The sequence below is a fragment of the Sebastes umbrosus genome, chromosome 17, assembly GCF_015220745.1.
Source record: "Sebastes umbrosus isolate fSebUmb1 chromosome 17, fSebUmb1.pri, whole genome shotgun sequence".
In the NCBI taxonomy this organism is placed as follows: domain Eukaryota; kingdom Metazoa; phylum Chordata; class Actinopteri; order Perciformes; family Sebastidae; genus Sebastes; species Sebastes umbrosus.
In genome coordinates, this window is record NC_051285.1 from 18762171 (window position 1) to 18780079 (window position 17909).

The window sequence follows — 17909 nt, forward strand, 5'->3', positions numbered from 1 at the left end:
ATCATTTATTTTTAAAAATAATATTGTAAATAATACTAGCCACATATTCTTTGTATCCTCAAACATGGCTACAGCTGCTGTTATCCAATCTTTCCTGGTGCCTCAGGCTTATTGTTACATTGAATGTAAGAGCAAGGACTGTGAGTCATTGTGTTCCCAGCGTAGGTAGGTAGCTAAACCTGACTGGTTAGCTTTACAGTTTCACAGTAAATAGGCTTTCATATGGCAGTCTTTTAGACATATGCAACGTGACTGGGACAGCCAGAGGCAGGAAGAAAATGTTATTTCAGCCTACAACAGAGGGATCACAGCTATACTATGATAATGTGTGCTTCATATAACATGCATGTTTAATGTATATCATACATAGTTACAGTATAATGTTTAAGCAAAATTAGTGTTTATTCAGTAGGCTTGCATGGTTCATTTTCATTTAAAGGAATGGATCACCCATTGACAGGATGTTGGCAGTTTTTGTCAACATCCTGTCAGTGGAAATGATCCGAGTTACATACTGCCGTGCCATTTAGTGTTCTATTATAAATACCTGGAGTGAACTGTTCTGTTTGTTTAGGCTTTTGGCTGATCAATTGAACAGACTGAATTATTAACCTTTTATTCACAACACTGTCAGCTCTGTGTTTTCTTTAAAGTGTGAACAAATAGAAGAGATATGGACGATGTTGGCTCACGCAGTAAGTGAACTGAATGCTCAAAAGTGTGTGAAAAGGTGCTTAATAATTCATATGTTCAAAACAAACAGTAATCCCTGTAAGGCTAATGAATACATTACTGTAACTGACACAATGATGTATCTCAATGAAACAGTGACAGATACCACAGAGGACTGTTATCGGTCCCGTTTTTTTGTATTTTGTAGATAAACTGGATATTGTCCACCTGTCTTACCTTTCTCAATTTCATCATGGAAGACAAAAAAGAACTTACAGGAAATGTAGGAGGTCATGTGATCAATGCAGATGGTCTATGGAATAATTTGACAACAACCAGCAATTGCTCATGTATATAGAAATCTGATTACTGCTGTAAATATATAACTGTTAGAACGGTTGTATAAATTTGGTCGTTATCACTGTCATTATGGCGATAAAGAATAAGAAACCCAAGGGAGAGACAACAACTTGGACTGCAACTAATGACGATTTTCATCACTGATTAATTAAAAATCAAATCAAAATCAAAACATTTATCATGTAGTTAATGACAAATACCCATCTTAACTTATCCAAGACCAATGTGATGTCTTGACATTGCTTATTTTGTTTGGCAAAACATAAAGAAAAACATTCAGAATGTTTTAAACAAAGAAATTCACTAATTAATAAAACTGTCTTCCATTATTTTCTGTTGATCAACTAATCAGTTAATTAAAGAGGACAGATTATGCTTTTGTGCTTTCACCCTTTCCTTTATGGTACGTCTGTTCACACCTGGCATTAGAATGCGTCTCCACATGCGTCTTTAGTGGCCTACTTGTGATCTCACTTCCCCGCTCTATATGCAAATAAACGCAGTTAACACACGGCTAATACAGCAGACGTTGTGACGTAATACTACAGGAATATCAGTAGTAACATCGTGAATTCGGTTACATTTTATTAACATTTTTATAACATCAAAATATAAGGTTATGGACCGGCGGTCCCCGGGGACCTCCGCGCCACTGGCACTGCTGCCTTTGCCAGACAACAGCAGAGCACAGAGCTTCAGAGAGCGGGGAGGGGAGAGAGCGAGAAGGCGGTCGGGTGGGCGGGTGTCAGCTCCCTGCCAAAGCAGCGGAACAAAAACACCAACACATCTCTGACAGTATGATAATAAAGCACTTCCTGTTCCCAGTCTGATAGTCTGTATACTATGTAGCCTATAGATATATTCTAATAAAATACAGATGTACCGACAGATCAGTAGAGTACAGAGGCTGTTTCCGTGCTGCGAAGCAGACGAGCACTCGCCTGTCTGTTCACCTGAGGAGTGCAGTGATCCCGCGGATTCCAGCCGGACATCAGACGAGTAGGCGGTCCAGGAAACCTTCGCATACACACTGCTAAAAGAATGTGGTCATATGTGGCCCAGACCACCTCTGAATGTGGTCTGAAAGATCCAATCTCAATGTGTCCTCAATGTGTCTTGAGTGCGTTCACACCTGTAGGACGCATGTTAATACCAGGTCTGAACAGGGCCTAAAAGGTCTGCAAAGTTACAAAGCCCAAAGTCCAGGCCAAAGGGAGTTACTGTCCCCCACAGAAACACTGCTCCTCCATTGCCTGAAACACCTTGATTGAAATCCCGCGTTTTCTTCCGTAATGTGGTGATGTCACCAAGTAACACATTTGCATAATACCTGCCTAGCTGCTAGCTTGGCTGACCCTCAGACAAAGCTAGTTAGAGCAGAGCTGGAGTGGAATCTGAAGAATTTGGTTCGATTGACCATTCACAACAGAGTGGGCCAGCTGACCAATCAGAGCAGACTGGGTTTTTTTAGGGGGCAGGGCATGTGTTTAGACAGAGCGTTTCCGAAAGAGGGTGAAAAAAGGTGCTGCAGCACAGCTGGTATGAGAAAAATAAAACGTTTTTTGAACATTAAATGTAAACATGTTCTAATAGAAACCCAAAATACAAGTATGCACCTGAAAATAACCATAATAGGTCCTCTTTAAAAAATGTTTTCAGCAGCACTCACTAAAAAAAAGCCAATCTAAAAACAAGGAATATTGCAACTTTATTGCAATATTCCTTGTTACTGAAAACATGCTTCAGTAACATGCTTTAGTAATGCGACTGATGGCGTGAGTAAGTACCCGCTGCATAATTTACAATGGTACATCAACACCAGCTTGACAGCCTGTATGCCTTATGTCATTCACAGCAGCAGCAACAGGGTTTGCAGGAGCTCTGTAGTCTTCATCAGTGATGTGAACAAAGGCTTTCAGAACATTAAAAACTTTGTAAATTTACCTAAGCTGAGATTAAGTTTACAAGCATTTTAGCTGCTACTATTATGTGAGTTTTCTTTACTTCTTAGTCAGGTTTGACACCAAATCTCTTGGCTGACAGATCCCCCCACTAAGCAGACCAGAGAGATCTGTGCAATCAGCCTGCACAGGCCAACTGCCAGCTCACGACTACACTACCTTGATTACAGTGAATCAGCTGTCCATCTGAAGACACAGACAACATGCAGAATATGCAAGACAGACTCATTCATGAGAATGGGCTTGGAGACGATGAGAAATTATCTGTTGCCGAGTACATAGAAATGCATGATTCAACCTAGAACAGGTAAAAATAAGGTGTGCAAAGGAGTGTATACACTTACGAGGAGCTCCCTCTGCCATCTCAATAGCGGTGATCCCCAAGGACCAAATATCACTCTGCAAAATACACAAGGGACAAGGTCAGTCTCTATCTTTCATATGCTCTCACAGCATAGTGCTCACACACACCCAGACACACTGCTGCCGTTACCCTGTAGTCATAGGTGGAGTCAGGGTTCTCATCACAGGCAATAACCTCAGGTGCCATCCAGTAAGGTGTGCCGATGAAGGTGTTCCGACGCCCAACAGTCCTGTCCAACTGTGCGCTCACCCCAAAATCAACTGAATGTGGACAAAGAGGTGGAAAGGATGTGAGACGATGAGGGGACAGCACATACCTACTTTTGCACTTACGACCCCCAAACTTTCATGCATTTGACGTACCAAGTTTGACCTCTGCATTCTCTGTTAGCAGCACGTTCTGGCCCTTGATGTCTCTGTGGATAACTTTATGGGCGTGGAGGTGAGAAAGGCCCTGTGCAAGATAAAGAAGTCAAAATTGGTCAGTAAAAAGTAACCTCTGCTGCAGACTTGCTTTGACTGGTGCGACTGTGATTTCTCACTCTTAGGATCTCTCTGCAGATGTAGGCAATCCAGTCCTCCTTTAGAGAGCTGCCCTTAGTGTTTTTCACCAGATCAGTCACTGATCCCGCCCCACAGAACTCCATCACCAGCTACATACAGACAAATGCAAACTTAGTGAGGGCAATTATTGAGGCATACTGCTGTAAAATCACCAGGCAAGGTGCAAAGGGAGACAGACCCAAAGTTGGTCATCATGTCCTGGCGGACTCTTCTTGACAAAGGCACCGTAGTACGTGGCTATGTTGCGGTGGTGGCTGTATTTTTTCAGCATGTTGATTTCAGCTTTGATCTCCTCTTCTTCCTCCTCTGTAACATCCATCACCTTGATGGCGGCCAGCTGGCCCGTCTTCACGTGACGGCCCTGAATAATTTGGATCATCACAACAGTGGTCAGTAAAAATTAACCTCCATGTTTCTGAAACTCTTTGAAACTTTCCGTCACAGCCACTTTTAACTTTTCAGACTGACAGCTGAAAAAACTTAACAAACTTAACAAAGAGCAGGCGCTAGAGTGGTCTTTGTTGCCAGTTTTATAGAAACTCATTGCATTGTGTTGAATGCTCCAAAAAGAGTCCTACATCATTCCGATATATTATAGACATCATGTCTCACCTTGTACACCTGCCCATATGTCCCATTGCCAACGACCTCGACCAGCTCAAAGATTCCTGCTGGATCCTATGGGAGCCACGGGCAGATTCATAAGTTATACATACATGCAGACAGAGCAGTGCCATATCAGTTTTAACATTTTCAATACACAAAAAGCTCCAAATAAAAACAGCATTTCAATAAAATAAACTGCAAATGGTTTTGCTTTTCAGTGCAAATATGGGAGCAAAATTAAAACAACTACACTCAAAGCACAACATATTTATTTTTGTTCTAAGTGGGTGATGTTTGCTTTGTTCTTCTTTGAAACTTACACATCTACACTTCAATGCCGACCCTAAGTGGAGGTCGTATTTCATGTTGTTACACTCATGTTTCCTCAGTTGAGAGTTGCCCTTAATACTAAAATCCTACTAAACTGCACCTGCTCTAGTAACTGCTGCAATCTGTCTTCAGTTATGTTGGCACAAAGGCTGAATTAAAACAAATTTAAGTACAAAACACTGTTGAGGACACATAATAAAACCAGGCCTTCATAATTATACAAGCATTTTTTCTGTCATTTTAATGTCATGCCTTGATGGCACAATCAATGGTCTTTGATTCAAGCGATACAGTACTTATATAGGGCTGCAATTTACAATTATTTTCATTGTCAATTAATCTGTCTTTTTTCAGATTATTTTTTCGATTAATCGATTAGTTGTTTGGTCTACAAAATGTGGTGATGGTGAAAAATGTCAATCAGTGTTTCCCAAAGCCCAAGATGACGTCCTCAAATGTATTGTTTTGTCCGCAAATCAAAGATTTTCAGTTTACTGTCATAGAGGAGTAAAGAAACCAGATAATATTCACATTTAAGAAACTGGAATGAGAGAATTTGACTTTATTTTCTTAAAAAATGACTCAAACGATTATCAAAGTAGTTGGCGATTAATTAAATAGCTGACAACTAATTGATTAATCATTGCAGCTCTATCAGGATTATTTTCCTTTGCTATAGAAGTATAGCTGTAGGTCTATAGACTCCATCAAAAACACGGTCACATAAACACACAAACAAAAGCACAAGGGCCTCTGTTAGAACAGAAACCATACATAAAAACAACCCCAATGGTTTCATCTATGTACACTAAAGCCAATTTAAATCCAATATTACAATTCCACATTTCCATATCAATCATCTGAACTCAATCTCCCTAGCCACCCACTCACCGACTGCCCACCCACAAGACTCAACATGGAGGATACAGACAAGCATATACACTAAACATTAATATTAGATTAGATATTAAAAAACGATGGATTTAACATGGGCATGCATGTGGACTTTTACTGATTTGTTCATTTTAAGTTTCAAAGCAGTGAACACATATTCGACTGACACTTGCTTTGACTTAATTATGCAACCCCCTCCCTAAGAGACAAGGGAAAATGACGAGCAGTTCCACTTTCATGCAATTTCAATATGGCTTTAAGAAGATGTGTGGGTGGTGAGACTGCTGCTTTGGGTTTAGAATGTACAGCATGACCTATCCTGCTTTCATCTGCTTCCAATGATGGGTTTTCTGCCTTCGACAAGGAGGGGAAAAATTCCTTTGAGACAGGAAACATTTATGGGGAAAAAATAGCATCTATACTTATGAAAGATTTGGCAGTAAAACTGGGAAGTGACCACACATTTGATGCAAATGCAAATAGCTCATCTGATGGCATAAACATACCGGCCATATTTGAAGCATGTTATGACACAAAAGAGGGGGGAACTGTGACGTAAAGTAGGAGGCAAGAGAATGATAGTATGGAAGAGAATAATGAGTGGATGGCGAGGCAGAGGCGGTAGCTTCACCCACGAGAGTGGGATGAGAGGAACGAAGTGATAGAAGGGGAAGGGTACAGTTATGTTCAAGGAGTAGCATCACCAGCACAGTCAGACAAATTGTCAGCAATGACTGCAAAAAAGGCAAGGAAGCAGTAAAACAACAGGGTAACTGGAGCAGGAATCTACAGTCAGTCTGCTTAAATGATAAAAATGGCAGCTCTGGTAGTTCTTGTGGATATCACGCTGTCTTATTAATGACAAAACTCAATGTATTGGAAAACCTCAGGGAACAATGCAATCAATTTCCCCAAATATCAGGCTCAGTTCAACGGGGCATAAACTCTAAAAGACAATGGTAATGGTCCATGGGGAAGCTGACCACACATTTCCTGCAGCGGTGTCAACTTAGCTGACACAGGAAGTCTTTTTAAAAAGCCTGTCCTATCTGTGGTTACACAGCTGCATCAAAGGTTAAAATCACAACTCAAACACTTGGATTGTCTGAATGTGTTTTTAAATAGCTTCCTAAATACTTAAATTTGGATATACTTCATCTTTTTTTCAAATTCAGCAAACTAATCCCAACAGCAAGTCACATAATTTGCATATCCCAGTTAGGAACATTTACATTATTTTTTTTTAATTCTTCAAGACTGTCATTGTTGGATTATGCTACCATTATGGGCCCTTTGTGGGCTACATTGCATCCATCAAAAGTTAGAAAATATCCACAAACATCTGGATTTACACAGTTAGGCTTTTTAAAGTAACTGTTTTCTTTAAGTCAATTTGCATGTGAATTCATAAATCACAACGTGAAAAAAGGCATGGACACTGAGGACAATGTAGTTGGCATTTTTTAACTTGTTAATATCCAACGTGTAATTTGTGTGTTTACCATTAAGTGCAAAATCAATCTTAGTCAGAGCTTTTATATTACATTCATTTTTTCACACACCTATTTATGCCAAGCATAGAAAACATGGACTGTTTCACTGCAACAAAATAAAATCACAAGACTAAATTTCTCATGAGTTTCATTTCCAGAGGGCTGGTTTTCCTTGTTAATCAGCATCCAATATCGTCACCACACTATCAAAGTTTCTGTTTGAAATTGAAAATAAGCATATAAGCCGCTTTCCAAGAGTTTTAAATTAACAACAAAACAGGTGAAAGACTTTTTTGTTTGAGTATGACCGTGTCACTTTTTATTGTCTTAGTTCTAAAAGTTTAACTTATTATGCCACCTGTAATAGAAACACTTGTGTAGGTGGCTTGATTTTATCCAGTAATATTGACATTGGAACTGGTAGTAGCTGTTATGTAGCCTAATGCTGGAGTTCTTTTGTACTCCAGAAAAATGCTGTGATTGAGCCATTTAAAGGCTCCCTGTGGAGTTTTTGCCCTCAAGTAGCGCTATGGAGCTGTTTTTCTATGAGTGGGTCCCAGTTTTGTTTATCTCATGTGTGCACAAGGATGCACATGCATGCACGTGCACAAGGGTGTCGTGCTACACAGTCCTGGTAATGGTTTGACACTAATCGACAGGTGGCAGTAACACCCAGACTGATGATCCAATTCCTAAATCCAATGAAGTGATAGTACCTCCATTCAAAATGATCAAATAAACTCAGAATATGGGCAGTCTTCTCATATTGCCATTTTATATAGATTTATTATACAGCGCTGGGTCGGTTCTAACATTGTTCTGGGATTTTTTTTAAATTTTATTCTCAGGTGAGCCCTCAGTTAAATCAGGGAAAGAGGTAACACAGGACCAAACAAGCCAGGATTTGAATAAACTTCCCCTGATCTCCTGTAAAGCCTCATAAACCTGTGAAAGCTACACCCAAGTGCCGCAGAGTTTCCTGGTATTTTTGGAGGGCATAGGGAACCCTTGAAAATAAATTTTTCCTCTTGGGTGTTTTTTGGAATAGCTTGTATGTGATATGTTTTAATTTTAGTTATAGTTCATTTTTTACCTGTGAATTCCTCAACATTAGTTTTAGTAAGTTTGTTTTTTTCCATGGAGTAACCCACCAAAAGGAAAGTTTTTACACTGGTGTCAGGACCTCATATTCTCAGTTCTTACATTAGAGTTTTAATAATGCCACATGCACCTTCTGAGTAACCTTTGGTCATTTTAACTCTAGACGGAGATTAAAAATGCCACCTAATATAAAAGTGAAAACTCCTGTTCTGTTTAAAACCTGTACCTAAGTGGCGAGACGGGGCTGCAATCTATCTTTTCAAAAAAGCAGTGACTGAATGCATAAAATATTTCTTTATAATGCTAATAAGGGTCTGTCTTAGGGGATTCACTGCTGCAACACAATTATACAATTTTGACACTTCCCATTGAAATGGAGATACATTAAAATGATACATTAAAAGGGTGTATCAGACCTGTGATCATAATTCTGCAACTATAGCCTTGGAAAGAAGATTTTCCATCAAATGGTAATAGTGATAACCAGGTTTGTTTTTTCCATTTGACTTAATTTCTTGTCTGGTAAAGTGGTTCTAATATTAGAGGAAGTTGATTTTTAAGACTTAGGCTTTCAAGGTGGACCACTGAAAATACCAGGGAAGTCAGTCCAGGACTATTGTGCCATCCCTGAAAAGGTCTGAAACATATGTACAATTAATAGTATTAAAATGCTTCAGCAATAAACACCAAATAGCTGGATCGGGTATCGGTGACAATTGGGCCGATCTATTCAGTTCAGTTCTATGTTTATTTACTATATATATTATATACTGGAATTTGAATTCATGTTAACGTTTTGACCAATTTGTTGCTGCGTTAAAAAGGTTTACACTTGAATTGTAATTCCTGTTAATTTTGAAGTTGTTTTACCAAGTTGTTGGTGTACGATTTATTATTTTAATAATAAATAACCATTCAATACATTTATATCTATGTATTGATTTGTTACATTTTGTTTTACAAAGTTAGGAAAGCACTGTCGCCTCACAGCAAGAGGGTCGCAGGTTCAAACCCGTCTTGGGGCCCTTCTGTGTGGAGTTTGCATGTTCTCCCCATGTTAGCTCGGGTTTTCTGCGGGTTCTCCAGCTTCCACCCACAGTCCAAAGACATGCAGGTTAATTGTTGACTCTAAATTGCCCGCAGGCGTGAATGTGAGCGTGAATGGTTATCTGTCTCTATGTGTCAGCCCTGTGATAGTCTGGCCAGGGTGTACCCCACCTTTGCCCAATGTCAGCTGGGATCGGCTCCAGCCCCCCTGCAACCCTGATTAGGATAAGAGGTTACAGATGATGGATGGATGGATGGAAGTTAGGAAAGCAATACTGAAGTCAAGCCTGATGTTTCTTTACATATAAAGGAATGATCCCAGTCATTTCCCCACAGTGAGGCATACAGCTCACTAATTCAACACTGGTATCGGATCAGTACTCGATATCAGTCGATAACCAAAGCCCAGGTATCGCTATTGGTACAGAAAAAGACGGATCGGTGCATCCCTAAAGTAAACTAAACCAAATAAGGTCAGATCCAAAATTCACAAGGACATGGTTAGATGATTTGAAATTCAACTTTGGATCACTGACCAATATGAAAACACTTCCAAAACAACAATAATTTAAACAAAAGAGATTGTGTTTGTCTATCACAATCTCAAAAATGTATCATTAGTTGTTGAAAATATAAAAAACAGCCTAACTATATAAGTACATAAGTGTTTCAGGTGATGTATGGTACAGCACAGAAGACAGATGCAGCCATTATTCAATTTTATTATTATTATTATTATTATTATTATTATTATTAACACACTGGTCACAACAAGTTGGCAAAGCTGGAAATAAATCGCTTCTTTAATGGAAGTAGAAATCTGAAAATATCTTTGATGGGAATCTGTGATACCTGAACAGCACAGCTACCTACAGATAGCAATAAACAGGGCCAAGGGATGTTTATTCCACCTTAACTTTGTTGCGTTGGGTGTTGAAATGGTCGTGCTTGTGTCAGGGCAATCTGACATTTCAGTTCATATGTCATAACATCTACTGCCATAATTTCACCACGAAAAAAGTGCAGCACACTTAACTTATAATAACAATACTCACCCTCAGAGCGGCGAGGTCTATGTCATCCAGGCTTCGTGTGGGGCGTTTTCAGACATAGCTGGCAAAACTTAGGACCTTAGCTACCAAGTTAGCCAGTTATTTAACAAGAAGTACTTGGGGAATATGAAGTGGCTGCTAAAACGAGCTTGAGAGGGTTTATATATAGATTAAATATAGTAAAAACGGGCTGTCCAATATGCTGAAACTGTTGCGGAACAACACGGTAGCTCTTAGATTAGCAAACACATCGCAGATAGAGCTGCCACAGACGCACCCAGCTGGCTAGCTCACGTCAACTCCGGCCGACAGCTATAATGTTATCTGCAGTTGTTTCACAGAAAAGCCGGTTACAAAATCTGATCAAAAACACATTTAACTTCAAATAAGAGATTTCAATAAACTGGTAACGTCACCGTTAGCCGGCCATCGGCACCATTCTAACAACTGGCAGCTTTTCAATGCGATGCACCTCCACTGTTGTTGAACACCTTGCTGCGTTCATTTTGACAAGGACGCCGCGTCTTTACTGCTGTAAAACATTCAGCTAATGTGAAATGGGATCAAATGATGTCGCGGGGAAAAAGCTACCAGATAAGACTGGTGTGCCGCTGAAATACTCCTTGTGAGGCTGTTGATGTAGAAAATAACATTAACGGTTAAGCGGCGCAATGGTTGTTTTGAAGGAGAACGCAACGTCTGATGTGATGGCGTCCGGGTCCGTCCGCACAGCACCAGAATCAGAACCAGAACCGACTGTCAGGCTGTCAGAATTTGCCTTAAATAGACGTATTAAGACAAGTCCGGAACATGAAAATAATAGCCTCGTTTGAAATACGATTCTTTACGACTGCAGTTGTCAAACTTAACACGACTTAAATATTCCTCAATTTGGACGGGAGCGGAGCGCACGTTTCATCCGAACACCGAGTCAGGTGCGTGACATCAATCTATCGTTAACTGGCTAGCTAGCGGAGCTAAACTAGTCGGCTAATTAGTCTTTTCCAGTATGAACTTTCCTTCTTCATCCATTTTCTGTGTTGACAGTCGCGCCTAGCACTGCCAACCTTCCGGGGAAAGCACAGGCACACGGGCAGGCACTATTTTCTCGCCAGCCACCGCCGTAATACTTGTAAACCGGGGCCCTCGACTCTTTCAAGTTAAGCGTCGCCTTCGTACTTCCGGCGTCCAAATTTGATAAAGTTGTAGTTGTAGTCCAACGCTACAGACACGATGCAATATCAGAAAGCGGCTACCAGCCAAACTTGTTATTTCGCCATGTTTTGCTTCCCGAGTCCTCCCTCCCACTCCCACTCTCAGCCTGGTTGGAGTCTTGCGGGCTTGTACTGACGACGAATTGGCTGCACATAACACTCCTCGAGTGTTTTCTCCTCTTGGAGGGCTACGGTGCTTCATCAGGGACAAATTACCTTGAAAATTACAGTGGACCTCACCTACGCAGCTGCCTCTGTCTGCTCCGAGCAGAGATAGTCCTCTGACCACATACCTGTCCTGCACTGACCTATTTGTCACTGATCAGACCTCATAAATAAGTTCATTTAAAATTATATCTGTTAGATAACTAAAAACACATTGTAAAATGTCATTCCTAGTGTGCCTTTTGCCATTAGTAATTAAAGCTGCAGTAGGCAGAATGTTTTTGGCATCATTGGGCAAAAATTCCATAATAACCTTTCAGCATATTGTAATTCAAGTGCTCTGAAAGAAAACTGGACTTCTGCACCTCCTCATGGCTCTGTTTTCAGGCTTTAAGAAATCTATCCCACTACGGGAGACTTTGGCCAATCACAGGTAATTTCAGAGAGAGAGCGTTCCTATTGAGCGTTCCCATTGGCTGTGCTCTGGCTGGTGGGCGGTGCTTCCTCAACTGATCCTAACATGGCTGGGTCACATACTTTCTCATTTTACAGCTAAACAGTCACTACAAGATGTTTCTGAAAACATTTGAGGCGAGAAATAGGCATTGCAGTAACAGAATATTGATTCATATTTGATCAGCGCTGCCTAGTTTGACCGTTTGATTGGAGTTCGCGAGTGATTGACAGCTGCTCAGAGACGGCAGCTCGGCTCTGATTGGTTGTTTTCCTTCGGTCTGTGAAATCTTGCAGATGCCATTAGGAACACCGGAGGACAACGGAGGACACAGAGGCACGTAATTTTTTTTTTAGATGACTTGTCTCATGTACTACTGTCAGGATATAGTGATATAGTAGATAATAATGCTTGTCAATAATGCATGATTTACTAGATAGTTTTTCTCTTGCAAAATGTCACGACCTGTCTCTAGATGGTATCAGTATTTCTGGCTGTGGAAGGCAATTTTTTGATAAATACACATCCAGTTAGTGATATATTCCATCTTGAATAACATTATGATTATCTATGTAATATTGAAAGCAAACATACCGTCACATAAAATGTATCCCATTTTTCATATTTAGATATTGAATTGTTTTTGAATAGGTGTTTATATTTACCTATGTCTATTAAAGTACAAATATACTGTATGTCATCATATTAAAAAAACAGTACGTGGGAAGTTGGCTATTTTCAAATCAAAGTAAAAGTTGATTGAATTTCCATAAAAACAAGTTTATTGAGGGAACAAGAGAAGTAACATACCTTAAAGTACAAGTTATTCATAACTGTGCTTAAGGGATGAGTGTGAATATCCATTATCTCTCTACCCCCGAGTGTTAGTAACCTATACATCAGCACTTCTAAGGTAATAACCTAGATCTACATATTTGCATACACAGAGGTTTTCACATGGTGACTGTTAGAGATGATTTAAAATCACAAGTTTATATTAGTAGTATATTCATAAAAAATGTATTGCTAATGCTGGTTGTTGGTCCAATAAAAATAAAATTCATGATAGAAACAATATAAGGACACTTCTCAGTATATCACAGACATTTCTGCTGAATACCCCTCAAGGCAACCATTTTGTGCTGTGCAAGAGAGGCTAGCAAATACCCAGCTTCTAGTGTGCAAGGGCTCATATTGGCTTTTTAATATCTTACGAAGGAAAGTGTGAGCAATGCACCATTTCTAAACACAGATGGTTTTCCTACTGTAGCTCTTCTGTGAAAGGTGCTTCATGTAGAGGCAAGGCGTCAAGTGTCATTTGGGACACCGGTCATCTTTCAGATTCACAGACACATTCTCACTGAAACCACCTTGGTAGTGTTGTTGACTCGAAAAGCTAATGAAGAAGTCTGTGCAATTTCACTGGCTCTGTTATAGGTTCAGCAAATTTCCACTTTTTTTGGATCATGAACTTGATTATGGTAATGTTAGGCACATCAATCCATCACTCCAAGTCTCCATTAACATACAGGTCTCTTTAAATTACATGGGACAGTGTACAATGAGAACACTGCCGAAAGGCTTAGAATATAAAACATAAAGCCCCATTCAGAAGCTTCACATACAGTACTGTCAATTGTCTGCCTCTCTGCTGGTTGTTCTCCAAAAACTCCAAAAACCTCAATATTATGCAGGTGCTTTGCAGAGGCACTGATTAAATTTGGCAAGTCTGTATGCCATGTGAGACACCTTCAAACACAGGTTTTTCCCCGAAAAAGCTCAATCTCAGGTTACAGAACGTCTTCATTTTCCTATCATCTTGGTCAAACTGCTTTTCTGTCACCCATGTCTTGCACCTAAGAAAACATGCATCACATTTTGTTATTGCCTAAAAGTCCTTCTTTTTTACATGAGGAAGGTAGAAAGTTCTGCTGAATTGTTACATAAAATCATTCAATGTAATTTGGATGCTACATATTTGTTTGTCCAGTGCAAGACTTGCTCAATAGTAATCACTCAGAGCCTAATGGCTCGGTAAAGGGAATTAGCAGGTGTCCACAGAATAATTGATGTGATTTCATATGAAACGAAACCTAAAATTATTTGTGATTTAAGACTAAAAGTATTCTCCATAGGAATTGCACCATGAATGAAAGCCACATTATGTCACTACTCAGTTACAGTAAATGTAATGTGTCTAAATAAACGCCTGGTGCATGTAAATGATTAAAAGGTAGATATGCAAGAGATTTTATGACTCGTGGAGCCCCCATGGAAATGGCTGAAGTGAAATGTTTTGTTCTGTTCTGCTGACAACATGGTGAAATAATAATTCACTTTGGTTGTCATGGTGACTTTAAAAAAACGCAACAATCAGCGGTAAATCAACCTAACGCCCTTTAATTATCTTGTCCTCCTTTTCTTTCCCTCTCATGTGTTTTCCCACCTGATCATTCACCCAAAAATATTAAAATGACTTCCACAGAACTGACTGGTCCTCTTTCAACCTTCTATTTTCCGGTACACCATCCTGATTTAGTAAGTTATCCCTCTTATCAGTACTCTCCCTTATTCCGCCCTATCCAGTTTTTTGTTTTTTTATTTCAGCTACAATCCAGTCATCTCTTTATATCCGTCACCATAACAACCACAAATGTTCTGACAGATTTGCTGGCACTGCAGTGAGAGGTGAAGCCTCAGAGGGAGAGAGTGAGAGCGAGCGCTAGAAAGAGAGAAAGAGACAGAGACACCCACCCACCCAAAAACCTTGCACCAATAAATGTACACTATGTTCCCAGATCATGTGAGATGCTCAATATCCAATACAACCTCGCAATCCTCTCCTGACTCATAAATTCATTTATGTGTGTTTAACGCCACCGCCAGCCCTGCAGCTCAGTTATGAGGCAGACACTATCATCATCATGAACACACTGGCCAGTTCAGGTTAATCTACTGCTATAAATCGTGATAAAAATCTACATTTCAGTGGTTATGTTCACACTAGTTCATCGTCAGTCATGAAGACAATATAAAAAACATCAATGATGCGCAAATGTATTGTGTTGAGGTGATGTTGTTTCCTCACCACTGAAGCGTCAGTGCTGTAACTACTTTAGTGTACTGTGCTGAACGTTAGTGACTACAGCAGCCCTTTAGCTGTGACGTAGTGGTCTGATCTGGGCTCAGCTACGGTTATGTCCACAGCCCAACAGGAGCCATGCCTTCTTTAGTGTTCAGCGGGGGCAGCAGGTTCTCCTCACACAGGAACTTCAGGGGAAGTGGACCAGCAACCCTCGGACAGCCTTCAGCTCCTCTCTGGCCTGCTCGGGGTCTGTGTCACGGAGGCGCTGCTCGCTGGAGAACTCCTTCAGCTCGCGCATGTTGTGGACACTGTTGTCGGGCAGGCATTTGAAGACCTGTTGTAGACCAGACAACAAGAACAAAAGGGGGGGGGTAAGAAAACTGAAACTACACATTCCTACAGTACTGTTAGGAATAAAAAGATCACGATTTATGATAAACCATCAAATTCATACCTTGTCATAAATGGTGGCGTTCAGTTTAGCAGATGCATTCCAGCGCAAGAAGAAGAATTCATCGCTGATTGGATCATCAACATTGATACTGGGGTCTAAAGAAGCTCCAACAAGAACACTGGTGGGGAAAAGAAATAAAGGCTGAAATGGTTCAGCAAGCACAGTGCACTCCTTTCGAGTCATGTGTCTCAAGTCATGAAGTCAACGTCAATTCGAGCATTTTATCAATGTTAGTCATGCAAGTCTCAAGTCCTCAAATTTGCGACTCAAGTCTGACTCAAGTCAAGTCAACCCTACCCCTGAAATATGGTTTTAAGTTCTTAAGTAAGAATGAAACTATATAAGTTTTTCATAAGGGGAATTATTACTATTTTTGCATAAAATTGTCATCTGAGGGGATTTTCTTGTAAATCAGAAAATATATAGGGGCTTTCTCACTTGTTGCCAGTTTGCATTTGGCAGCTGACACTTCCCAACAAATACAAGCTAGTCTTGATGTTTTTCATGACAGACAGGTAGGTGAGACGCGCCCCTTAGAACTGTGTCACGTCTAGAGGTAGTAACCGTTCATGGTCATACATAAACACAATGTCATTTCAGGAGTTCCATATTTCGTGCTGACCTGAAACACTTCTTACGCAGAGCGAGTGTGAGCGGTCCTGCCTGGTACTCCTGCCCTCCCATCATGGAACGGACCCGCTCTTCATCTTCCACAAACACCGCCATCTCACTGTCTCTGTTGCCCAGCATGCTGCGGTCGTTGATGTTGGCTGATCCTGGAACACACGTGGAAAGTACGAGCATTATCAAACTAGAATTCAACGCATGAAGCAACTCTCAGAATGAAATAACTAAAATAATAAATAACTGAGTGCTGCTTTTCTGGGTTTCTCTTGTCCAGTACAGTGTAATCTGTATATTTGTTGTTCAGACATGGATTTGAACTCAAATGACATCATCTGATTTACAGCTGCAAGCTGACAAATCACAGACTGTAGAAGAAATTAAATCTTGGCAAACAAAACGCAGATTTTAGCAATTACATTTATATTTATCCATTTCAACCTGGTTTAAAAATGAAAGAAAAAGTGCTTTAAGTTATAATGTCTAAGATTTAAGTCCTGGCCATAGCTAATTTGGTCACAAATACATCGCGCTCACAATAAAGGCCACCCCATGTTTTGCGGCTTTTAATGTGAACGAGTAGCAATAGGAAACGTTGGGTTTGCGTTAGCAGTAACTTGATACAGCTCTATACAAAATCAGGAGAGTGAACAGTAACAATGAGGCTGATATCTATAAGATAGAATTACAAATAAAGTAGTAGTAACGCAGGATTACATGCATACATCATTTCCTGTGAATCCCTCACATGTGTGAAGGCAATCTGAACCCAGCAATAACCACTATATAGGGTTGTAATTACAGAATGTAAATACTTTAAATGACTTTCTGAAAAAATAACAACCAATAATTACTATCAAAAATGGGGTTTGACTCCATGAAAATCTTTAGGATTTTAACATAAAGGGAACTGAAATACTTAAATGAATGACAGAATCTCAAAAGATCCATATTATTTGTGCAGCTTTTCAATATCCATACAGTACACTTGATCCTGCTCTCCCCGGGGCCACTGTACTTTAGTACACCCTACTTAAGGAGAACTTGTAAATATTAAATGTCATTGTCTTAATTATTTATTTCTATAATTAAATGTCCAAATATTTGCATATTTTTAATTTTACCAGGTTTATATTTTGACGGTGCTATGAAACTACAGCTAACACTTATTGATTAAAATACAGTGTAGTTTCGTAGCTCAATGATAATCTGTCTTTGAATGAGTTTGTGCTGGTGGCGACTCACCAATGATATAGCAGCGGTCATCAGCAATGAGGGTCTTGCTGTGAACATAGATGAGCTCTGTGACGAGCGACTGGGAGAGCTGGGAATGAGTTCTCAGGCCGCAGAGGGTGATGTACTCCGTCCACAGGTCCTCAACTGGCAGAGGGGGGGGGGGCAAACCAGAATCACATTGTTCACAAGACATAACACAAAAATACAGTGGAGATTTATTAATAAACTCACAGA

At 40.0% G+C, this 17909-nt stretch overlaps 2 protein-coding genes across 2 annotated transcripts in view; both read right to left on the reverse strand.

Moving 5' to 3' along the window:
• mink1 (misshapen-like kinase 1) overlaps positions 1–12132 on the reverse strand; it is a 39664-nt gene extending 27532 nt beyond the window's left edge. Inside the window, 7 exon segments of the mRNA XM_037749259.1 lie at positions 3338–3392; positions 3487–3617; positions 3720–3810; positions 3899–4009; positions 4099–4281; positions 4533–4598; positions 10447–12132. Of these exon segments, the coding sequence (XP_037605187.1) occupies positions 3338–3392; positions 3487–3617; positions 3720–3810; positions 3899–4009; positions 4099–4239 (529 nt within the window). The 5' untranslated portion in view covers positions 4240–4281; positions 4533–4598; positions 10447–12132.
• Positions 12133–13035: 903 nt separating this feature from the next.
• pld2 (phospholipase D2) overlaps positions 13036–17909 on the reverse strand; it is a 32596-nt gene continuing 27722 nt past the window's right edge. The window contains 5 exon segments of the mRNA XM_037748426.1: positions 13036–15551; positions 15554–15695; positions 15816–15933; positions 16438–16591; positions 17685–17819. Coding sequence (XP_037604354.1) covers positions 15472–15551; positions 15554–15695; positions 15816–15933; positions 16438–16591; positions 17685–17819 — 629 coding nt within the window. The 3' untranslated portion in view covers positions 13036–15471.